This window comes from Diplotaxodon limnothrissa, linkage group LG18 (assembly GCF_057381915.1).
Source record: "Diplotaxodon limnothrissa isolate DT_005_m linkage group LG18, D_limnothrissa_male_GT1.1, whole genome shotgun sequence".
NCBI lineage: Eukaryota > Metazoa > Chordata > Actinopteri > Cichliformes > Cichlidae > Diplotaxodon > Diplotaxodon limnothrissa.
The window spans coordinates 14,155,103-14,180,221 of NC_140613.1; the positions used below are offsets into that span (position 1 = coordinate 14,155,103).

The following is a 25,119-nucleotide window of genomic DNA, read 5'->3' on the forward strand; positions in this document are numbered from 1 at the left end:
TCAAGTACAGGTTTTAGAAATAAAACTGGAACATGAAAAATTGGTACTGAGAGACACTTACAAAAAATTGGAAATTGGAATTGACTAAGAAAATCAATGCATCTTTAATGTTGATCAATATGTAAATGTTGGAATATTGCAAGTAATCAGGATTGGTGGCCTGTTCTTTAAAGCATCTGTAATTTCATGTTTTATGAAAGCCTTGTGATACAAGGCTTATGTTAACACAAGAAGTATCATGTAGAAAATGAAATAAATCATATCAGAATCGGGGTGTAAAGTTAGTAAATCTAAGTAAATATTACCTTACCACACAGAATAAAGATAAGCTACTCCAAGAAGTTTTGTAATTTGAGAAAAAGGAAATTGTTTTGTGTTGCTAGTATAATTTGCTTGAGAACTTTTTTGCAAAAATCCATTCTAAGTAATAAGTAGGATTTTTTTTGAAAACATTCTAATTAAAACGTAGAGTTCTAGATTTATTTATGTCAATGCAACTCAGTTTGTTCAGTGAATATAAGATAGCATTAATGGTCATAAAAGGGGGGAAAGCCACAAAAAGGCTACATACATTCATTGTGTGCAGTGCACAAAGTGCTGTTGTGTGTCATTGTTTTCAATTTTCTCCATAGTTTCCTTAATCAGTGTCCAGGTTTTCACTAAATCAAATGCACAAATTAATCAAAATGTGTGCACAAATTTGCAATAGCAGTCACGCCTGAAAAATGTTCCCACTCTGTAAACATTGATTGAACCTGTACACACTCTAAACTTTAACGTCACTTTCAGCAAAGGTCAACCTTAGACTTTGACTGAAATGAAAGAAAATCAAAACTATACTGTACCTGCACAAAGGGGGTCTGCACACCAGGGTCCTCAGCAAGGTTGTTAGCGAAAGGTTGGTGAGAGTGGTTTTGAATATCACAAAGGTGAACAGAAACTACGCATTTTTTTCAGTTCATCCAATAAGCAGTGATTGTGGGACTTGTGTTTCACATGTGATGAAAACATGTTCCCTGTAACTGAAAACACTTAGTGGTGTGTACAGGTTTCATTTGTAAATCTGTGTTCTACCTGTAACTGTTTATTGAGAAACTTTCATTACTGCAGATAAACCAAAGACAATGAAAAGAGCCGATAGGGAAGAGATATCAAATCAGTTTTCCAATGCATCAAAGGTAGTCCTTTTACAATAAATAGACATTCAGGAAGGGCTGTTGCCTTAGCCGGATGATTCTAAATTGCCCATGTAAGAATAGTGAGAATGAGAATGTGAATGTTTGTCTGTCTGTCTGTTAGCCCTGCGTGAGACTGGCGACCTGTCCAGGGTGTAGCCTCCCTGTCCTCCTACTGTAGCTGGGACGGGCTCCAGCCTCCTCGCGACCATGATAATCAGATAATCGGAAGATAATGGATGGATGGATGGAAAGAAGTATGTGTCTAATTTATTAATATGTAACCCTTAGTAAACACAAATTACATTTGATGTCACTTCATGGCTGTTATTTAACCTACTTACCCAGATGCTGAGTGTTAAGAAAAGTCTGAGCAATAACTAGAACAGAAAAGTCAATAATGTGAATAAATGCACACTGATTTTGTGCGTGCTTGTTTGAGGGCATATGTCTGTGGTCACTTTGGTATTTTTATCCTTATGAGACTGCTAAACTAACAACAAGAGCTTTTTTTTCTAAATAAATTCAGATTCAGACCTCTTTGTGTACCCCAGATATTTAATGTCAGTCAGTTGTTTTGTAATTCTTTTATTTAGCTTGTTTTTATTTATTTATTTTATTTATTTATTTTTACGTGAAATGGTCCCTTTATTTAAGCAGCCAACAAGTTCTTACGTTTTTGAATTCTAACAACTGGTTTTAAATACCCTGCACTAATTTTTTACTTTCTATTATGAATTTGAACTCTTAAACGGTTTTACGTTGTATTTATTTTATATATTGTATCGTGTATATCCAGTATTAGACTGTATTCAGCTTTCTATTTTACCTTGCATTTATTTTATCTATCATGTGTATTCCGTGTCATATAAACATATCATGTTTTCAGCTTTCTGTTTATGGTGTGTCTCAACCAAACGTGAACAGACCTCGGCCATACACCGTGGTTAGTCAGCCGTCAATCATTTCCAGAGCCCGCCCCTCACCGGCAGCAAGTTTCTGCTATACCACTGATAAACTGGACAGTCCGGACAATTTTATACATCAAGTACGTGTTTTGTATTGTGATTTATTCAACAACGAAGTCTTTATCCTTATTTACAGCCAAAGTAGGATGATTAGCGACAGAAATGTAGATGAAATAAACCAGGAAACGAGTCGCTGAGAGCAGGTGCATGTCCATCCTGTAGCGCTCACTGTTTTGACAAATCGATGTTTATGTCGCGGTTTGTTGCATTTTAAAGTGATATGAGTCAACTTTATTGGCTCGTCATGGCGACGGTGGATAAATCTAGACAAATCTTGTCCCAGTGCGCTCTGACAAAGACGATGTAGCGACAAATTGTGACCTGTCGTTGTTCCTTTGTACATGCAGTTAAATTTTGTTAACTTTACTGTTACTTCGTTTTACAGCCACCAGAGCCTTCATGAACCTCCTACTTTACAGCAGGAGGAACTAATTTAGGACTGCACTGTTTACCTCCGAGTGTTTTCGGTGTGTGTGTGTGTGTGTGTTCTGGAGAACTCGTGATGACGTGCTAGATAACTTGAATTTCCCTTTTTTATCCCTCTGTGAAGAATTGCCTGAGTACATCCCTACAATGGCCTCCACCTCAGTTGGGGATAAACAGTTGCAGAGGATAATCAGAGATCTGCATGGTAATCAAGCTCTCCACACATACAGCAAACCCCATATGTGCATTACAGTAGATACAATATCATGCAATATGCATCAGGTGTCTTGTCCAAAGGATTCTGCAATATTTACATCAGCCAAAGATTTTTTTTATATGTAAATGTTTGTTTGTTTGTTTGTTTGTTTTACCAGATGAACTATACACTAACCAGTTACAGCATTTACCAGCATCACCAGACAAATACTGTGTCAAGTCTCCACCTGCCACCAAAAAAGCTATGACCTGTCTGAGCTGTTTTGGTATGGAACGCCAGGACTGCCATAATGAATTAATTAAATACACCATTAAATAATTAATTAAATGTGGCAATAATTAATTAAAATTGGAATTAATTAATTAAATAAATAGTTATGACACATGTAATTAATTAATTATTGACACATTTAATTAATTATTTATGTATTTCACATTTTAATTAATTATTGACACATGTAATTAATTAATTATTGACACATTTAATTAATTATTTATGTATTTCACATTTAATTAATTATTGACACATTTAATTAATTATTTAATGATATATTTATTTATTTCATTTTGGCAGTCCTGACGCCTGGCTCTCGTCATGAAATAATTTTATCTGTCAGCCTCACCCATCAAACTCAGGGGGCGGGGTTAACGCTGCCCATGCAGCTTCTCTAACATTTGATTGGTTGCCGTGCAAAGTAAGTCAAAACAGGTCGATCCTAGAAAATCGATTGCTTGTGTAGACTTGGGGCAGCCAGTTATCCCAGAATGCAGATCAAATCACAAGCAGCAATGGTGGTGGTGTAGTTTTAAAATACCCCGTTTTTCTGTCACCAGCTACACTTTTAACAGTGTTTTAGCCGCGAATGTCGCGACGTATGTCTGGTCAGGTTGTCAACATAGAACATGTTTGCAAAAGTGCTCAGATGTTTTCAGAGATTTCACTAGCTCTGCTAACAGTTAGCATGCAGAGTGCACCGAGGGGGTTACGTTAACCGGTTTGTTTACATATTCCACTCTCCGTGTTCCACATGTTGCATTCGCAGATTCTCATTTTCACCGAACGATCGTCTCTTTCCGCCTGGTCTTGTGTCTCTGTGCTTCTGTAACATAAAGAACGAGCTGACATTTTTCTCACGAAACCAGCGATCAGCTCAACAGACCCTCAGTTTACCTGCATGCATCCTCCTCCTCATCTGTCAGCTGTTTAACACCTGCTGCTAATTCAAGAAACACGCCTAGTTACCTGGTGATAGTCACAGTTTAACTGGGCAGCCGGTGCTCGATATAACGCAATGTCAGCGCATTTTTCTGCACTAGATAAGTAAATATAGTGTTTTCCCCGAGCGCAGAGCTGCTGGAGCTCGTTTCCTTACAGAGCACTTTATAGGCGAACAGCTTTATCAGCGGCTGATGTCCAATCACCGGCACACAGCTTTGAAACCTCAGCTGAGTTTTAGCTCTCAGTGGTTAAACGCTGGACTTCATTCACTCAGGTTCTGTCTGTCGGGTCACGTTTACTTCGCTGTTTTATTTACAACTGAGCAAATCGGTTTGGCTGAGGTTAAAGTTACGTTTCATAACTGCATAGTTTCACAGACGTTTAATGGTTCACTGGCACATGTGTTAGACTGAACTATCATCTAAATATCATCTGTTTTTTAATAGTTATTCAACTGTATTCTAAGCACCAGCTGTCTGTTAGAATGTGATTTTTTTTCTCTCTCTGTTGGCAGAGGTATAAAAATGCGCAGGAAAATCTGACATGCATGGCAAACTTCACCGACGATATTTAGGGAGGAATAAACACACATCAAACATAAATGAACCATTTGTCTGTCTCCATAATTGAGAGAATTTTCTCTTCTTATGTCAACACTCTCTCTCTTTTTTTTTTCTTTTTTTTTGCTTTTTCGGTCATGTTATGTTTACCTGTCAAAGGCTTGTTACAAACTATGAAACACATTGTGCAGACTTCTGGATGTTAGAAGAAAACTAATACTGCTCATGAATGAGACTAAAGGCAGGAAGGTGTCCTTTAAAACTAAACATGTTAATAGGACCTCCCTGTTTATATCATAGTTTATGATATAGCACGTGTATTTCAGTAATAGCCTGCTGAGGCCACTATACGTGCTGGCCTCATATCAAATGTGAAGGCAGACTGAGTCTATGTTTGACGTTTTTTATATCTAATCTTCCTTTTCAAACATTTAAACAGCAGCGAGTCTGCAGCTGAGGGAATACAAATTCAAATTGTCGGAACAGGTTTGCTCGTTTCTTGGATTCATTTGGTGATTTATTAAATGTATAACTGTTATTCTAATCTGCTGCTGAGTCTCTTACACTTTTCTTTATGCTGTATATTTTCACGTCTCTGGAATAGTTGGCAGTTAGATAGTCAGCTGGGAAACTTTGTGTTAACTCATGGAGCTGAGGATATCGTGGATATGCTGACCTCGCTGCGTGGTGTACAGAGCGAGGTCAGCATGATTAATATTCACAATAAAAATATTAGCCGAACATCATGAAGTCTGTATGTGTTTCATAGTGTCGAACAACCTTTGTACAGTTAAAGCCAGCAGTTACTACATGACGGAAACACCAACGTTATCTCTTTTATGTGTTTATACACAGGTCACGCTGATTACTGAACAAAAACCCAAAGATCAGATGTTAAACAGATTTATTTGCTCTCTCTCCTCCTTAAACATGTTTTTAATGTTAGTTATAATTCAGAATTGGCGACTGAAACACGTAGGACACATAAGAACATCAGGAAATAAAACATCGATAAATATAACCTCAGTAAAAGAAGTCAGCGGGGGTTACTACAGCTGTGTACCGGGGCCTGCGCTTTGTCGGTGGGATTGCTTGCGAGGCGAGCGGGTCTATCCCACGCTTTGCCGTGAGACTGGGCAGACATCTCCGAAATCATCGAAACACTTTTGCAAAGAGGCTGTATCTTGACAAACCGACCAGACACATGAAGATTAAACCACTACATTCTCGGCTAAAAAAATATTAAAACGGTATTTGGTAACACACAAACAGGGTTTTTCAAAGCTCAGTTCTGTTAGCTTCCACATGCCGGTTGTTGTGTGCTAGAAACAATGGCCACCAGGCCAAAGCAATGGTTTTGACTCGATCAGCGTTAACCCCGCCCCCTGAGTTTGATGGGTGAGGCTGACAGATAAAATTATTTCATGATGAGAGCCAGGCGTCAGGACTGCCAAAATGAAATAAATAAATATATCATTAAATAATTAATTAAATGTGTCAATAATTAATGAAATGTGTCAATAATTAATTAAAATGTGAAATACATAAATAATTAATTAAATGTGTCAATAATTAATTAATTACATGTGTCATAACTATTTATTTAATTAATTAATTCCAATTTTAATTAATTATTGCCACATTTAATTAATTATTTAATGGTGTATTTAATTAATTCATTATGGCAGTCCTGGCGTTCCATATTTTGGCAGCTCGTTTGGGAATGTCCTGGGGTGCAAGAATAGGGAATCAGTTAAGGGTCCAATTTTGTGCAGTTGGTCTAAATTCGGTGTCACCGAGCTTTTCATGTACTTTATTCATAGCTGAAGAGTTTGAGTTTTTGCACACCTGATATGTACAGAACCTTTTTTCATACTGTATATCAACACTGTGTGTTCAGATTAAAAAAAAGAAACAAAGCAGTCACATTAAAAATAACTCTGCAAGATTCCTTTTTTTCCTCACAGAAAACATAAAAAATAATCAATTACAGTAAAGTCCTTTAAAAGCTTTTCAGTATCCAAACCCTACTTGGGCCTCCATACTGTAAATAGGTCATGTTTCTGTACATCCCATTAAGTTTAGAGGCTAAGTCAACATACTAGGATCAGTTTTTTTTGGTGTGTCTCATAATTTTGCTGTGGGAGGTCACTATCTTGGGGAATAGTCTTCTTTTGCAATTATGTTTAAAGTGTGTCTTGGTAGTGTCCACATGACCCAAGATTTCCCGGCCAAACACGGTATTATAGTGACACGACCAAAGGTATTCACTCCACCTGTCTATGGCTTGAGTGACGTGGCTGCTTGGTTTAAATGGCACAAAAATATTCTGGGACAAAAAAAAAATCTATCTACACAAAATCACATATTTGTGTTTGGGTTAATAATGCTCTTGTTCTTCTTTTTTAAAATGTAGATGCAGTGATAGAGTTAAGTAAGGAACACAGGGAGTGTGGTGAACCCATAACGGACGACTTCGCCAACCTGCACAAGTTCTTCTACAAACTAGAATACCTGCTGCAGGTATGTCGCCATATCAAAGAGAGTAGCATTGGGTAAATTAAACCATAAGTACCTACCACTCCCCCCACACACTCTTCCTTTATCGTATGTGCTCACATAGCCCTTAATGGATCTGAGCCAGAGAACGCATCAGTTAATCATAGCATCTCAGCACTTCCATCTAATGCTTGCTTTTCCCTTTATTTCATTCATTCTTTCTTTTGTGGTTTCACAATTTTATGCGTTTTTCTGCATAACTGGGGAAGTGGTCACACATTGTCTTGAACATATTTGTTAATTGCTTAGCAAAAGCTATTTCTGTTGGAGCCGTTACTAGAAAGACAGTTCCTGAGGCATGTCTAGCCATCAAACTATGTGCATGCTTTACCCGATCCAGTTGACCTAAACCTTGGGCCCCGCTCTTTCTCAACCAGATCAAGGCACAGTAAGGATAATCACACCAGAGTATGGCACGAAGCGATCACACTCAGTAAATACTCTCCAGGATTGTATAGATTGCCTAGTGTGAATACACCATTAGCTTCTGGTGGAAGTGGCTAATTTTAAGGGGATCCCGGTGTAGCCAGTGGATTTCTGAGCAAAGAGATCCATTTCTGCTTGCAAAAAAAAAAAACACAGAACTATTTACCTGCATGTAACAGAAGCCTGGTCAAACATGACTTGTCAGTACTATTGGGAGTGCTGTAGACTAGTGTTCTTAAGTTATGAACTCTTAAAATGAAACATTTCACAAGACTCATCTCACAAGCCTTCCTGTATTTAAAGGTTATGAGTCCTGATACCAGTGAGTAATTTCTTTAATGTGCTTGAGCTGTTCTTGTAAAGTCCAAGTTGAAGAAAATACACATTTGTGTAGCTCAACTATGTCTTTTTCTTTCCCTTAATCTTCTTGAATTACATTAACAACTACTAAACACTAGCAACTCAGTCACCACGGTGATGTAGTACAGTCCACATTACAGAGCACGTTGTTTATGAATGCAATAATTTTGTGTCCTTTGTGTCTCTTAGTTTGACCAAAAAGAGAAGACAACCTTTCTTGGCCAGAGAAAAGACTACTGGGATTACTTCTGCGACTGCCTGATTAAGATCAAGGGAGCTAACGATGGCATCCGTTTCGTTAAGTCCATCCCTGAGGTAATCCTCCTCTGCAGCACACGCGTACACTTAGTCACCCTTCGTGCCTCAGCCCTTCCATGGCGTGAAACACATGCGCACATGTATACAGACAGTGACCGTATAACCATGTAACTAATATTCCGACCAATCAGGTGCACTAAGGCTCAACGCTGCTAATTCACATGCTATCTTACACTTGTGCCACCTGTACTGTTTCCTCCTCACTTTTTGTCCTGGAAATTCACACTGGTGAGCCTCATACTTCAATAACTATTCATGATTTGGTCCTAGTTTGTATTGTAATGAATTGGTTTCCTGTTGAACTGTTAGTAATATTTGGTGGTTAAGTGATCAAAGTGTTCTTTGTGTATTGGTTATTAGCATTTACAAGTTATGTTGTTCTATTTGTAAAGGCAACAGCTATGACTACGTTCATTATCTGCATATTTCATGGTTATTTTCCTGCATTCCAATAGACGTTGGGTACCCACTTTTATAGATGATAATTTTAGGGTACTGAATTATGTGCCAGATCATTTTTGACTTATCATCTATTTTTAAACTATTTTTGTAATTGTTTATCACAAGCCTGTTAATATTTTTTTGCTGTTAAGTAATCCTTGATTTGATAACATAAGGAAGACAGATCTGTGGTTTAAAGTTTTTTTGAGGGGGGAGGGGTGGGGTTTAAATGGGTCAGCGTGTTTATTTTCAGAAGTCACACAGTCTAGTCAATAACATCTGACTGATAATTAATAATTAAAAACCTTTGGCACTCTGAAAACCTAAAACATTATTATTTTTTTTCTCTTCTTTTACTGTTTTTATTTGCTGTCCATTGGTCAGAGACATAAAGACGTCTCCAGCTGGTGTCTGTCTGGTGTATCTGTGTCTCTTATCTTACTTAAATCCCTCCATCTGCCAATGCATTGGAGAGTCTAGGCTTAGAAATAACATTGTACATCTATTCTCTATATGGTGATCATCTTTAAATTTAGATATCTTTAAGCTGAACTGCGATTTATGCAGTAGAATTAAACATTTCCATGTTAAATTGAAATGGCCAAGACTGTTGCTGAAGACAACTAAAACTTTGATCCTTAAAGTCTGCGATGAACAGATTTTACATTTACTAACCTCAAAAATGGCAAAAGAGCTGTAGTCTTATTTTTAAAAGTCTTAACAGTTTCCTTTTAATGCTTTATACAATAATATTTTAGGAAGTAGAAACTGACGTCTGACCTATTTAACAAGTTAGATAAGAAAAACAGTGGAGGTTAGTCCACCTTGGATTGAGTTTGCCAGTGTTGTGCATGTTTATGACAAAAGAGTCTATTTTTGTGTGTCCTCAGTTGAAGACATCACTGGGGAAAGGAAGGGCTTTCATCCGCTACTCGCTCGTTCACCAGCGTCTTGCTGACACACTGCAGCAATGTTTTATGAATCTGAAGGTCACAAGGTGAGAGGACACATCAGCTCAGATTAATCTAATGTTCACTTAACGCATCGAAATATCGTAACATTTAAGACTAAAAATAATTAGATGATTATTTTTAGTCTTAGTGTTATGGGCAAAAGAATTCTGTAAATGATAGAAACTGGAAACACTATCTGTAACACTATTTTACATTTTAAAGTGGATATTATGTGCTTTAGTTACATTGAGCAGTTGCTTCTGTGATCACTTCCTAGTGATGTCATTTTCTGTACTTGGACAAGGTAGCGCTAAACATGCCCCAAAATCTGTAACTTTAAACACTTATTTTTAAAATCTAGTTTTAAGTCTGTATCAGTTTATGCAAGCAGGACCCGATGGTATGTTTCATGTCTGCTTTAAGAAGAAAAAAACATGATATCAGATTGAATGCCTGACTTAAACATTGAGATCTATGGACATGTTCCATGACAGTTCAGTTTAGTGAGAATATTAAACCCGTTTCGATGCACACTTAGGCTTAAATTCATAAATACTATTGTTTTCATGGTAGCTGATGATATTGAAATCTAAAAGGTCAGCTTTAATGTATTCTATGCTGCAAGTTGTGAAATGACAAAATTCTGGATACTGGGCAGTGATAAAGCTGACATTGCGCAAATGACTGCAGTAAAGGTTTAATCTCCACTTATCTGAAAAAAAGAAATTATTTACAAAAAACTGACAAAACAAAATTAGGAAAATATAATTTAATAATGGAAGCTTAAAGTATTTCCCTGGACTAACCGATTAATCAAAGCTAATTAGAATGTGTAATTCTGTTGACTGCATGCATTTCCTTCATGGCTACATGCAACATGAACAGTGGTTTATCTCTAAATGTCCTAATTCATCAAAGAGTACTTGTTATTGAAGATAAATTGATACATTTTACAGTTCCTGACTATGACAGTTTGAAAACTGTTGCCAAGATGTGTGTTTTACTCCAGGCATACTGTACTGCTTTGTTTTGGATGTTCTTAGGAAGTGTGATTCTCCCTTCCTTTTTTATGTCCTATTTCTCCTTTTCGACTGAAATCACAGCAACCAAAAAAAAACTTGACCATAGACCTTTGTAGCACTGCTCAGTTCCTGTCTTTTCTCAAATCAAAATGTCAGTTTTATTTTTGCGTTAAGGAAAAAAAGAAGTAGTTTATTCTCCACGCATAGTAAAACTAAACACAGCAGTTTACACCAATGACATGCTAAGTTTGCAAGTTTCTCTTCACATAAACAATATTCAAAATGTAAAGAAAATAAAAATGCAAATAACAAAATGCAGGTTTAAGTAATAAGTAATTAACAAATAAAGAAATGAGTTAAAAAAAATATAGCTCATCTTAAAAACCAGAGATGCAGTATCTGTGCCTTTTGCAAATAAAGGAAGCGCTGTACAAATTAGACGCAGTCTAATGGGCCATGTTTGGCAGTATGAAAGAGAAAATATTTAACTTATATTTAAACACAGTGGGTTTTGTAAGTATTTTACATTCAGTAGAGATTCAGCGTAGTTAGCAAACACACTGGAATGAGGAACCTCAGGAATGGACCTGAAACAGGTTTGGTGTTTTGGTGGTGGGTGGCAGCTTCTATGTTTGAGCAAATAATTCTTCACCTCTGGGGTGCAAAAGCATTTTTCCCAATATGAACTATGAAAAAAACAAAATACCATTTCATACGACCTTTGGTGCTGGACTGAGTGCGCTTAGAAATAGTGCCTAGAAATAGTTTTTCTTTTCTTTTTTTTAAATTTCAAGACTTTGAATACTTCAGTAAAAACTTTCCCTGTTTTCAGTCTATAGGCTCAGCTTATGTAAGACAAGCCAACTGGATGCTGACTGTGCCATCAGATTTACACTGCAAACATGCTGACAGTTGTTTTATTTAAACAATTAAAGCGTTCTCAGAAAGGGTAGCCTCATTACTTTGTCTTCATTTTATGTCTGAATTATTTTTTAAATCTTTGAAACCTTTATTTCTCTGTTCTCTAGATAGCGCAAAATGTCTTCTGTTTTTCAGTATATGAGGGAGTGTTTATTATTGTTGATAGAGCAAGGAAAAGGAATAGCAAGGATATTGATATTTGGTTGATATAAATAAATACATTTTATTTTATTTTTTTGGTTTCCCTTTCCACGGTGCCAAATTTGGGAGGAAAATATATTTGGGGGTTGAGCAGCAACTACTGAGACTTGTTTTAAGCTTGAGCATGCTGTTTGTGACAGATTGACCGACACAACCACACTGGTGAACTTGTAACAACTTCTGGTCAAAGAACCATCCCACAGCAGTGTGTGACCAAGTTCTTGACCAGCATAATGGGGAGGTGCCAGGCTATTGTGTGTATGGTTCCTCCACATGCCTCCACTGAGGCTGCTGTTTATTTAACTAATATATTGTTGAATTTGAATGTATAAGCGTTGAATGGATTTTAATGCAACTTTGTGTAGAGTCATGTTAACAAGAAATTTAAAATTTGCGTTACTTTCACCAAGGTGTTCATGGGTAACTTAATGAGTTACTGGTTGAAAATTAACAAGAAGTCTTATAACTTGGAAACAATTATTATTAAAAGTGTGATGTGTATTGTCATTATGTAAAAGGTACGGTATAAAGATATAAAGATAAAATATCTTGTCACGTTTAACAAGGTTAACAACAACAAGGTGACAGTATTGCTTTATAGTGCTATTTAAAGCTGTTTTTTACTGCCATTGTTTCTATTGACAAGTTGTGGGCATAAAGGGAAAGCTTTAATTTGAATATTAGCTTTGTATGCCAATGTCTGTGATGTATATCATACCTTTAAATGTATTTTTTCTGAATGTTTCTGTTTTTACTAGTTGAAATTCTCTGACTTTCATTTTGTGAGTTGTTTTTTCAACTTTTTTTTTCTATTCTTCCGATAAAGTGACTGGTATTATGCCCGGAGTCCTTTCCTCAAGTCTCACCTCACTGGAGACATAATCAACAATCTTTATGAACTCAACCAGATCCAATTTGATGTGGCAGCCAGAGGTTATGACCTTGATGCAGATTGGCCAAAATTTGCAAGGTATGTATGTATGAACAATAGAAGACTAAAAAACTTTATAACACATAATTCTTCAACCTGGAAAACATGTAAGGTGTAAGAGACTAAATATCTAGACTGAACACATTATTTTTTTGCAAATGTTGAATTGTGGTGAAAGCGTACTGGGTTTTTCACAACTTGAAGTTAACACCTAATTATCTTATCTCCCTGCACATTCACAGTTCTGTCTTTTTGCTGTATTGCTCGTGTGTGCGTAGGTGTGTGTGTGTGTGTGTGTGTGTGTGGTTGCTGACAGTGTGTGAACTTGGATCATTGTTTCTTCTATCAGCAGCTTTGTCAAAACTTTCAACTTCGTTGCAATAAATTCAAGCAATACTTTCATAACCTTGCTCCTCCGTATTTGTGTGATCTTACATACATATAGAGTGCACTTTCACCAGATCTCCGGACTATAAATGCCCTCTACATTTAAATCACGACTCAATCTGTTCAGAACTGCAAACCCTTCATTATAACTTGGTCTTAGTCTATTGTTACCTCAATTAGTTTTATAGTTGTGATTTTATTTGTTTACTTTATGTTTTTATTTTGCTGAAATAATGTAAGGTGACCTTGAGGGTTTTTAAAGGTGCCTATAAATAAAATGTATTGTTATTACTATTTTTACAAGCTATTAGAAAAGAAGACAGTAGAGTCCTGCACTCTTTTTAAGAAATTCTTAAAAAGAATTTGCTGCGGTTGTCAATTCTATTTCCAATGAGTAGCATGAAATCATCACTTTCTAATTCCAGAGAAGAAATGTGTAACGTCTGAGTGACTTCCTTGCTTGTATTTGTGTAAATTGACTCATATTTTCCCCACTAACAAGAAAAGCATAAAAGCTGGACTACATTTCAAATCTGTTCGTCCATTTAACATACTGCTAAAATTAAATTAACTTTTCTCATTTCATCGAATGAACTAATCTCATCTAAAAGTAGACTTTATGGCAGTCTATGGGATTTTTTTAGTTTTTTATGTGTGGGCTCCCACAGTAAAATTAGGCAAGATAGTTCCTTTTAAAATGAAGAACTAAGAGTTTTTTAAAATGACCTCAGTTATACTCTGTAAATATTGCATATTTTCTTGGGTTCTTTAAAATCTTGGCATGTTCTTGGTATGTGTATTGTATATAGGTGTGGTTTTTACTTCCTGTTAACCATTTCTAAATAATACAGTTCTTTCTGGTATATATTACAGAAAATTAGCAGAACTTTAAAATAAAGCATTTTCACTGTTTGTCATTATGTGACCCTAATATTTGGTGTCTCATTAACAAAGGCGAACATTAGGATCTGGCTCCTCAGCTTACCTTTGGAAACCCCCGAGTCGCTGCTCTAGTGTGAACAGTCTGGTTAGCAGTTATTCACACTCACAGGTACACAAAAACTGTTATATCAGTATTTCCCACAATTTTCTGGTTAAATGTGACTAATGTTTAATGCACCTGACCTTTGCTCTCTCTTTTTCCATGCACTGAACAGGGTCAGGAGTTCCTTCCAGTCCCAGACTTGAGCCACAGTGGTCTTGATGAACTGGGAGAACTGGGGGAACCTTCTTCCTGCAGCATTGCAGAGAATCTGCGCATTGAGCTTGACCAGTCCGAGCTCAGACAGCAGGAGCTTTTGGTGCGGGTTCAGGAGTTAGGCAAGGAGGCTGCGGAGCTGAAAGATATTGTAAAACACCTTCAAGAACAGTTGTCAGCTCAGAAGTCTGCCAATTCGACATCTACAGCAGTCCAAAGTAACCCAGAAACATACAGTGAAGAAAGAGTTAATCACTATCAAACCTGCAGGGAACCGATAAGAAGTGAACTTCAAGATAGACTCACAACTGCTGAGAACAAAAATATGGAGCTTCTTTCTAAGTTAGATGAGGCTCTTAAAGAAAGGGGCCAACAAACTGCTAGTTACTGTGAATCAGCCTGGAAAATCCAGGAACTCCTGGATAAACTCAAGTCTGCAGAGGAGGGGAGGCTGGAGGCTAAGAGAGAGGCTGAGGACACGGCGAGGCACTGTGAATGTCTGTCGCAGCAACTAAAACTCAGGGAAGAAGAATTGAAGAATGCTAAGGAGAGGCTAGCTGAAGTAAAAGCTGGAGCTGATGACGAACGGGAGGCAGCGCTCATGCGGTTAGAGGAGCTCCAGAGTGCGGTTGGTCGAATTCAGGGGGCATTGACTTTGAAAGAGAAAGAGACAGGGAATTTGAGAGCACAGCTTCAGGACCTGCAGGCCTCACTGGAATGCAGGGAAAGGCAGGCGGAGGAACTGAGAAAAATGCTCCAGGAAGAGAGGGAGGAGGTAGAGAAGCAGTGTAGTCTCAGTAGCAGCCAGAATGAGGAACTTGAGAGTCTGAGCTTGGATTTAAGAAAAACGCTTAAAAGCAGAGAGAAAGAGCTAGCTGCGAGTTCAGAAAGAATCAAACATTTGGAGGAGCAGTTAGATAAGCTAAACGTGGGGAAAGAAACAGTGGCCCCTCGAATTATTGATGATGAAATAACATCTTGCAGTCAATCAGAGAATACTGCAGATGACAAAACACAGTTCAGCAGTCTAATGGAAATAAATGCTAAGCTTCTCCAAACGGTTAGGAAAAGTGAGGTAAGCATTTCTGAGCTAACTGAGAGCAGGGCTGCCCTGTTAGACCAGCTAGCTTCTTTGAAGGCGTCTGAGAAGCACTTCAGAAGTAGAGTAGAAGCTGCAAAGATGAGTGTGGAAGACAGAGAGAAAAAGCTTTTAGATGAAAACCTGAAATTGGAGGAGATGGTTCAGAAGGCGTTTATGCAAAGGGAGCAATCTGATGCTCAGTTAAAGAAGCTGGAGCATGAGAATACTGAGCTTCTCGGCAGTCAGTCCACACTGAAGAAACAGTTAGCCACAACTCAACAGGAACTGGATTCATTCACTACCAAAGCTGAAAAGTTAGAGAAGAACATTATAGCGTCGCAGAAAAGCCAAGCAGAGTTACTTGAAAAGCTCCAGGAAACCGAAGCTAAGCTAAGAGACCAGACTGTAAAATGTGAGCTTCTCCAAGGTCGAACTGATGAGCTAGAAAGCAGGAGTGGGGAGCTGCATGATGAAAAAGGAGCCGCAGAGAGCAACGAAAAAATGCAAAAGCTTCACAGTGAGCACCAGACTTCCTCAGTGGAATCCAAAGAGGCCCCATTCAGGCTGGTTATAGCTGAGGCACAACTGGAAGTCAACGTGAGAGAGGTAACCAGGCTCCAGGAAGAGGTGGTGGAGCTTAGGGCACAACTCCTGGCAGGAAATGAGGAGAGGATGAAAGCTCAGGCCCTGCAGGAGGTGACAGAAGCCTCCAGAGAAGACCTTCGTGTTTTAGTAGAACAACTGAAGGCCCAAGTGGAGGAACTAAACCGCCGGCATGTGGATGAAATTCTTAGATCTCGCGAGCGTGAGGAGGCTCTTATTCGTGAGCGAGATGGCGAGGCACAGGCTCGAGCCGGTCTTGCTGCAGAGGTGACGGCCTCTAGAGAGGAGCTTGATAAGCTTAAGATGCGTTACAATGCTTTGTGTCTGGAGAACAGTGAATCAAGGGAGGCCCTTCACAGAGCCAACACAGAGACCGCAGAACTAGGCGTGCACGTGTGCATGCTGACCGCTGAGAACGAGGAGGCTCGGCTGCGCTGGGAGGGTCAGTCAACAAAGCTGCAGGAGCTGGAGGAGGAGGCGGCTCAGGAAGCAGGAAGGCTGAATGCCTGCATGGAGCAGCTGCGCAAGGAGAACCAGGAGCTCCACAGTCAGCTCCCAAACACTGAGAATTTGATGGCATCCAAGGAGAAACTGGAGAAACAGTTGAGGGAGGCCCAACAGGAAGTCGAAGCTGTGCGGGAGATGAACCAGGAAGAGAATCAACAACTGCAGTTGCAGCTCAGCAGTGAAGCTGTGAGCCATGAAAGCCAGCTCCAGGTCAGGCAGAGTAAAGTATACATGTACAAAGTTACTGTTGTCTTCCCGTTTATGACATACTTCCTTGTAAACAAAACTGTTTCTTATAAACTGAAAAACAGTTTTACGCAGCTTAATTTTTTGAAAGAAATCTGTTAGCGAAATTACAGGTTTCTTTTTAATGTTAACTTTTGAGCTCATTCTTTTAATGCAAATTTAGGATTGTGCATCAGTCTTGTCCTTGTAAGCTGTGATTATGGTTGGTTGGCATTGTTCATGTGTTCTTCTTAATGAATATGTCGCAACCCATCAGTGCTGGTATAGAGTTACTTAAGTTAAAGAAGGAAATAAAGCAGGTATTTATTTATTTTTTCCTTTTTCTGACCATCTCTTTGCTCCTGCTTTGATATATAACTGAAATATTAGTACAGACTGACCCTCTTGTGCACTTTTATCTCGAGTCTGGTCGGTTACAAAAATTCAGATCTTACACGATGAGCTGAAATGACGCTAAAGTTGAGCACTCAACAAAAATGACATTGAAACCCCTGCTACGTGCTGCATTTGCATATGAGTATTGCCACATAATGTCATTCAGCATCATGTGTTTGGAAATATAAAGCAGATTATTCAAGTTTCAGTCATGAGTACATACATAAATGAAGCCTGATCTAAGTATAGCATACAAGATCTTAAATGGAGTCAGGACATTTGAGAAAAAAGGTGTTACTTTTGGAGCAGTGGTCCCAATTTGCATTTGTACTGCACTTTCATTTACATGTGAAAGCCTCCCCGGCACTAGAGGAGATTTTCACGCTTTGCGTTTTTGTAAAACTGCCAGAAATTCCACAAATTCTATGTCAGTTCGTGGAAGTTTTTATCTGCTGCCTACACTTTTCTTTGAAATAATATTATCCTCAAATTGTACAGCAATTTACAGAGCTGTTTGATGATTCCACTTTTTAATATAGTGAGGTGAGCGACAGAACCTGCACCTGGTTATCGGGGAAAATCACTGGTTATTACAGAGAAATACAAACGCATTCCCATATTCTCAAATAATTTCATCTGCAGTCCTGAGAATAAGTAACCATACCACTGAACTCTTGCTAAGATGCAGACACGTGCTTTTAGAAAAAGTTGCACAGTCTCACTGCACTGTACACGAGCAATATAAACAAGTCATCTTTTTTGTTACTACTAAAATATTTAGGCCATGATTTTGAAAATAACTAGAATGTATAGAAAGATTTATACCAACTCGGCTAGAGTGCAACTAGATATGTTTTCTACATACCCTGCTCAACGTTAATGATGAATTTCTGATTATTTTTTGTCCATCTAGAGCACGATTCAAGAGTTAGAGGATGTTAAATTGCAGCTCCAGACTGAGCATGAGAAGGTAGTTGCCCTGGAGAACAACCTCAAGGGGCTAGAGGTAAGAGGATAAAAAATTCAGTACGGTGTTGTAAACAGAAAGTCCATCCATTTTCTTCTGCTTATCCGGGGCCGGGTCGCGGGGGCAGTAGCCCAAGCACAGAAGCCCAGACCTCCTTCTCCCCAGCCACCTCCTCCAGCATAGCCAAGGCGTTCCCAGGCCAGCCGAGAGATATAATCTCTCCAGCGTGTCCTGGGTCTGCCCCGGGGCCTCCTCCCGGTGGGACATGCCCGGAAAACCGCGCCCATGAGGCATCCTTGTCAGATGCCTGAACCACCTCAGCTGGCTCCTTTTGATGTGGAGGAGCAGCGGCTCTACTCTGAGCCCCTCTCAAATGGCCGAACTTCTTACCCTATCTCTAAGGGAAAGGCCAGCCACCCTTCGGAGGAAGCTCATTTCCGCCGCTTGTATTTGCGATCTCGTTCTTTCGGTCACTACCCACAGCTCGTGGCCATAGGTGAGGGTATGGACGTAGATCGACCGGTAAATTGAGAGCTTCACTTTTACACTCAGCTCTCTCTTCACCACAACAGACCGGTACAGCGTCCGCATCGCTGCAGCCACTGCACCAATCCGTCTGTCGATCTCCCGCTCCCTTCTCCCATCACTCGTGAACAAGACCCCGAGATGCTTAAACTCCTCCACTTGGGTTAAAGAAGAAAGTTAAAGAGCCAAACTACCAACAAACAGACTCCTCTTAAAAATAATTTCTGTTGGTTTTTGACCATTAAAACCAACAGGTTATGGTCCTGAGTGGGAAATTCATGCAAAGAAAACAGCTTCTGAATACTGCTTTATGTGAAGCATTTTGTATTTTACATCTCTAATTATTTTAGAGAACTTCCCTGAGATAGTTCTTTTTTTCCCACATTTATTTTGAAGGCTCTTTGTCTGTTATTCATCGTCATAAAAGCCACCTGAAACTCGCATTGGTTTAATTTTGCAAGAAGATTTTTAGTTGTGGTCAACATGCTGACAGTATTCACATAGTGAAGTGGTTTTACATGTGGAAATGGAACTTCTTTGCTGTCTAACACTGACCACACTAAAGTCATCGCTGGAGGATGATGCGTGACAAAACGCATGTGTAGCTTGCGCAGCTCGATCTGCATTTTCATGTGTGGGGTTGATAAATGGGAAAACAAATTGCAGTTCCATTCTGTATATTGTCAATTGAAGTAACCATAATGTTATATTCACAAACATAATTCACAAAGAGAAAGAAATAAGGCTGTGCTTTGCTGCGCTGATTGCAGGCTGAGAATCAGAGATACTGCCAACAGATTGAGGAGACAAACATCCAGATGGCCGAGTCTGAAAACCTCATCCAGCAGAAAGAAGACGAGATAATCCATCTGAAAGGGAATTTATCAAGGTGAGATACTGTATTCATAATCACACATTCTGGACCAAATTAAAGCTCCTGATGAAAGTTTTTAATCTTGTCTGTTGTGAGCTGGCAAGTCTAATTTGGCCGTAGGTGTGAATGAGAGCATGATTGCTTGTCTCTGTGTGTTAGCTCTGTGATGACTGTTAGCCTTTCTAGGGTGTACCCTGCTTTCCTAGTGACAGCTGGGATAAGGTCTGCATGGATGCTCGATCCTCCATGTTTTTTTGGTCAGCATGTATTTGTGCTATATGCAGATCTGAGGAGGCGTTAGCAGTTGCTCAGCGGGCCTGTCAGGAGATGGCTGAAAACCTACGGAGAGTCACACAGGACAAACAAAGCTTTGACGTGAAAATGGCTGCTGAACTGGATGATCTTTACCGTACCAAAATCAATTTGGAAGAAAGGCTTGTGGAGCTCATCAGGTATAAACGTCTTTTCTTTTTCCACAGATTAGCTTAATACAAAATCATTTCTGGGGGTTCAGAAAGAATCAAACATTTGGAGGAGCAGTTAGATAAGCTAAACGTGGGGAAAGAAACAGTGGCCCCTCGAATTATTGATGATGAAATAACATCTTGCAGTCAATCAGAGAATACTGCAGATGACAAAACACAGTTCAGCAGTCTAATGGAAATAAATGCTAAGCTTCTCCAAACGGTTAGGAAAAGTGAGGTAAGCATTTCCGAGCTAACTGAGAGCAGGGCTGCCCTGTTAGACCAGCTAGCTTCTTTGAAGGCGTCTGAGAAGCACTTCAGAAGTAGAGTAGAAGCTGCAAAGATGAGTGTGGAAGACAGAGAGAAAAAGCTTTTAGATGAAAACCTGAAATTGGAGGAGATGGTTCAGAAGGCGTTTATGCAAAGGGAGCAATCTGATGCTCAGTTAAAGAAGCTGGAGCATGAGAATACTGAGCTTCTCGGCAGTCAGTCCACACTGAAGAAACAGTTAGCCACAACTCAACAGGAACTGGATTCATTCACTACCAAAGCTGAAAAGTTAGAGAAGAACATTATAGCGTCGCAGAAAAGCCAAGCAGAGTTACTTGAAAAGCTCCAGGAAACCGAAGCTAAGCTAAGAGACCAGACTGTAAAATGTGAGCTTCTCCAAGGTCGAACTGATGAGTTGAGCTCATCAGGTATAAACGTCTTTTCTTTTTCCACAGATTAGCTTAATACAAAATCATTTCTGGGGGTTTTTGTTTTTATTCTTAAGTTCTTTTTTACCTTTTTCTTTTGGTTAGGCTATTCTGCAACCATCACATTTCAGTCTGTCTCATAAAATATAATGTTAGCATTTTAAATAAACTGCCTCCAACATTCCTAATAATGGAGTTTAACTTTAAGAACAGTCCGTATCAAATTGGCTGTCAAAAATCATTCTACTGGTATCAGTATAATCTAAATTTCTGGTACCGTGACATCCACACTGGAAGGGCGGATTTTGAAAAGTGTAAAAATATGCTTGTGCTTGTTGCAGGGAGAAAGATGCCCTTTGGCAGAAGTCAGACGCTCTGGAGTTTGAGCAGAAGCTGCGGGATGAGGAGTCGGAGAGGGACGTTAACTACTGTCTGGGCTGCCACACTCAGTTCAGCTGGTGGTTCCGCAAGTACAGCTGCAGGTGATGGTCCATCAAAACAGAAACTGCTTGGAAGCACCAACCAGTAAAAGCACACTCATTTCTTTCACAGCTTCTCAACACTCTGAGGTCATTCACTGCGTGTTTACACTGTGGTTGTGTGATAACTGTTTTCTCACACATTCCTCACTTGGTTTACATTGAGCATTGCAAAGCACTTCTACAAACTTAGTTCTGCAAAAGACTGTGCTTATTCAAAACATGCACACATGTGTAGGACATGATAATGCATGACCGTGACCCTCAGTGACCTGAGGGAAGTGAAGACAAAGTCAAAGTGACTATGATACAGAACTCTTTGTGCCTCATGAAGCTTTGTGATCATTATTCAGATACACTCTGTTCTACCACTGAATGGTATCCCTCACAAATGCATCACTCTCAATTCAGCAAATGTACACCTTGTCGGGTACCCGGTTGGACCCTCTTTTGCCTTCATAGTTGCCTCAAACCTTCATGGCACTAATTTGAGAACTTGCGGGACGTTTCCTGAGCTGATAGGAGTGACACTCGGTACAATCTTCTGGTGATGCAATCCGTCCTTTTCAACATTCGGTGTGTTCTAAATTCAGAGATGGTCTTCTGCATAAACTGGTAGTAACAAGTGGTTGCTTTCCTATCAGCTTGAAGCAGCGTTACTATTCAGCTCTGACCTCTGGCAAGGCACTGTTACTCAGAACTGTTGCTCATTGTAGATTTCCTCTTTTTAAAGCCATTGTCTGTAAACCCTACAGATGGGTGTGTGGGAGTATTCCAGTAGATCAGCAGTTTCTTAAACACTCACACGAGCCTGTCTTGCACCAACAACACGATCAAGTTCAACGCCACTTAAAGCTTTCTTCCCTGTTCTGATGCTCTGTTGGAGCTTCAGCAGGTCGTCTTAACCACATTTACATGCCTAAATGCTCTTCCTTTACTTTTACCTTACATCAGTAGTGCTCAAGCTTTACTCATAGGTCATTCAATTGAGCTTTTTTCCTGTTTATCCACTCCACCTCTGAAGTGGCTGTTATGAGTCACATGTTTTGTCCCATAGCACTGCTTTAGGGTTTTAGATCAAAAACTGCTGACTACCCAGAGATGAAGGCTGAAAACTAAGGAACTATCAAGTCCTACAAGTTACATTTTTACACGTCTTCTGTTTTTTAATGCCCTTTTTTTACCTTTGATAGTTTCATTTCTTTTTGTGCAAATCTATACTTCACATAAAAGGAACTACAACGCACAGGTCAATTCTCTCCAGTGAACATTTCACAGCGAGTTGCACTAACACGCTCTGTCTCAATCTTTTTGCCTTATTCTAGGCTGTGTGGTCGTCCTTTCTGCTACTACTGTTGCAGCAACACAGTGAGCACCCAGCAGGGTGGCAACAGAGAGCGCTGCTGTAAGGACTGTTACAACCAGCACAGTGCAGTAGTTGAGCGCCACCCGCAGGAAGAAGTGACTCACAGCACACCGGGAACACCATTTAGGCGCTTTCTGCAGGCTGGCCTGGCTGTAAGCGGTGTTTCAGGTAGTCTCCTACACACTCACTGGATTAATGTGTCAAAGGATAAAATATTTACATATTTAATTTATATTGGGGACACGGTAGTGATATACACACTACAGTAAGAGCTAACAATAAAGATCTATGGTGAATATGATGTTTATCTTCTAGGAGCAGGTGGAGATGAGAAACTGGACGATGGTGTTTTTGACATTATCACAGATGAAGAAGTGATTGGGGCGTACGACAGTGAATCCCTGTCTTTTGTCCCCGCTTGCTCGCCTGGACATGGACAGCAGGGGGCAGCACAACTGTAAGTATCTCACACACAGATGGACAGATATAGTAAGCAACAGGATTATCAGACACTGCATGGCAGATTAATAACAGCCACCAAAACAGATTTTCTATTTGCACCTGTCCTTTGCAACATGCCTCCTCTGAAACAGTCTACTTAGTGTGCTCCAGATTAATCAGAAGCAGCCAGAAATAAGCATGACTGCTAAAGTGATTATTGAAAAATTCACTTACCCCGGAATATAATTACAATTTTATATTTAACACATTTGCATATCCCAAAACAAATGACATATGCTCTAAGACATAGATTTGTACTTCTTTAGCAGTACGTTGGCGTCTTTGGTATGTGAAGTCAATAAGCTATTACTTGTACTTGAGGTCTCTATTCTTGAGGATTTTATTGTTAATTTATTTGGCTTTTATTGTTGTTTTTAAATGTATTTAAGTAATGTGCAAAAGTCTTGAGCCACTCCTCAGTTCTTCATATTTTTCTTCCAAGCAGTCCGATTTTCCCGTTATTGTTTTTTTTTTTTCAGTTTTTCTTTGGACATTGGCAGCTTTTTTACTTCTTCCCACTCCAGTCATTTTACTGGATCATTTTCAGAAGAATGTTCTTTTTTGCTTTGTTTAACAAACTCAAGCCAGTCAACACTGATCTATGAGTAATTCAAGAAAGTCACCTAACTCGAAGGATGAACCAGTGTTGTGACTACACATAACAGAAAACTTGTACCATCGGATTTTGATCCACCATGCAATGCCATCTGGAATTTATAGCTTGGCAACAGCGTTCATCCCAAACACAATGCCAGTTAGACGATCACTGTCCTCCCCAGAGACTGGACATCAACATTATTATTGAAACAGTGTGGCATCATCTCGACAGAAATGGTAAATGGCCTGTATTTATATAGCGCTTTACTAGTCCCTAAGGACCCCAAAGCGCTTTACACATCCAGTCACCCACCCATTCACTCACACATTCACACACTGGTGATGGCAAGCTACATTGTAGCCACAGCCACCCTGGGCACACTGACAGAGGCGAGGCTGCCGGACACTGGCGCCACCGGGCCCTCTGACCACCACCAGTAGACAAGGGGTGAAGTGTCTTGCCCAAGGACACAACGATCGAAACTGTCCAAGCCGGGGCTCGAACCGGCAGCCTTCCAATTACAAGGCAAATTCCCAACTCTTGAGCCACGATCGCCCGAAAACAAAACAAAAGGTAGAAACATCCAAAGAAGAGCTTTGAATGCACTTCAAGAAGCCTGTAGAAGTACTGGTGCACTTCTACAGGCTTCTCTATGGTTCTATGATGACTGCTTAAAGAGATCACAAGAAAACTTGGCCAGGCTGTGCTGAAGAATAAAGGTGCTCATACCAAATATCAACTTTGTTTTTGTTTTTTTGTTTTTTTTTGTCCCGTTTGGATCTTTAGCCATCAGAATTGTTGTCTTAAGGCCAAAAAAGATGCCAAGCGGATTTATTTTACCATGTGGATCATCATGGCCTTGCCATATTGGTCCATTTGATTGACCTTTATTATAATTATGTATTTATTTTATTTTATTTTCGGTTGTTACAAACGGGACAGACATGACTGGGGGATAGGACAGGGAGAAAGAATGAAAGAAAGAGAGGGAGAGAAAGAAAAACAGAGGGGAGAAGAGACGGTGAGAAAGGGGGGAAGAAAGAAAGAAAAACAAATATCGACTTTCAATTTGTGTGAGCGCATGATTCTATCAGTTGCTGCCATGGTTATTATAACTAACTGAAACTACATTTCAGTAAACTACCATAAAAATAAAAACTAGACGTCTGATTAAAATTAAAAACACTGGATTATATAAACTGAAACAATTTTGTAAAACTTGAAAAACTAGTGAGTTTTTTTTATTAAATAGATTTTGTTTTTAAATGATCAAAACTTGCCCGATGAGGCTTTGGTAGATATATTTCTTGATGCTTTAGATGTCTACAAGACTGTGAATCAACTGCTTCCAAAATTCAGTGTTTTATTGTAATAACTGTTCTGATTTTCTTAAATATTGCCTCCCACATATGCCCTTCTTACAATAATTTTCATTTGTTTAGCAAAATATAATGAAAGAAGGGGAAGCTCAAGACTGCTGCTCAGTCTCATACA

At 39.3% G+C, this 25,119-nt stretch overlaps 1 protein-coding gene across 1 annotated transcript in view; it reads left to right on the forward strand.

Moving 5' to 3' along the window:
- The first annotated feature begins 2,160 nt into the window (after window positions 1-2,160).
- The window catches only part of fyco1b (FYVE and coiled-coil domain autophagy adaptor 1b), a 30,488-nt gene continuing 7,529 nt past the window's right edge, over window positions 2,161-25,119 (forward strand). The window contains exons 1-14 of the mRNA XM_085378252.1: window positions 2,161-2,223; window positions 2,754-2,834; window positions 7,041-7,147; window positions 8,159-8,284; window positions 9,619-9,725; window positions 12,652-12,795; window positions 14,098-14,194; window positions 14,301-16,742; window positions 18,067-18,159; window positions 19,416-19,534; window positions 19,804-19,971; window positions 21,023-21,163; window positions 22,486-22,694; window positions 22,842-22,983. Coding sequence (XP_085234378.1) covers window positions 2,777-2,834; window positions 7,041-7,147; window positions 8,159-8,284; window positions 9,619-9,725; window positions 12,652-12,795; window positions 14,098-14,194; window positions 14,301-16,742; window positions 18,067-18,159; window positions 19,416-19,534; window positions 19,804-19,971; window positions 21,023-21,163; window positions 22,486-22,694; window positions 22,842-22,983 — 3,953 coding nt within the window. The 5' untranslated portion in view covers window positions 2,161-2,223; window positions 2,754-2,776. The remainder of the gene's footprint in view (window positions 2,224-2,753; window positions 2,835-7,040; window positions 7,148-8,158; window positions 8,285-9,618; window positions 9,726-12,651; window positions 12,796-14,097; window positions 14,195-14,300; window positions 16,743-18,066; window positions 18,160-19,415; window positions 19,535-19,803; window positions 19,972-21,022; window positions 21,164-22,485; window positions 22,695-22,841; window positions 22,984-25,119) is intronic.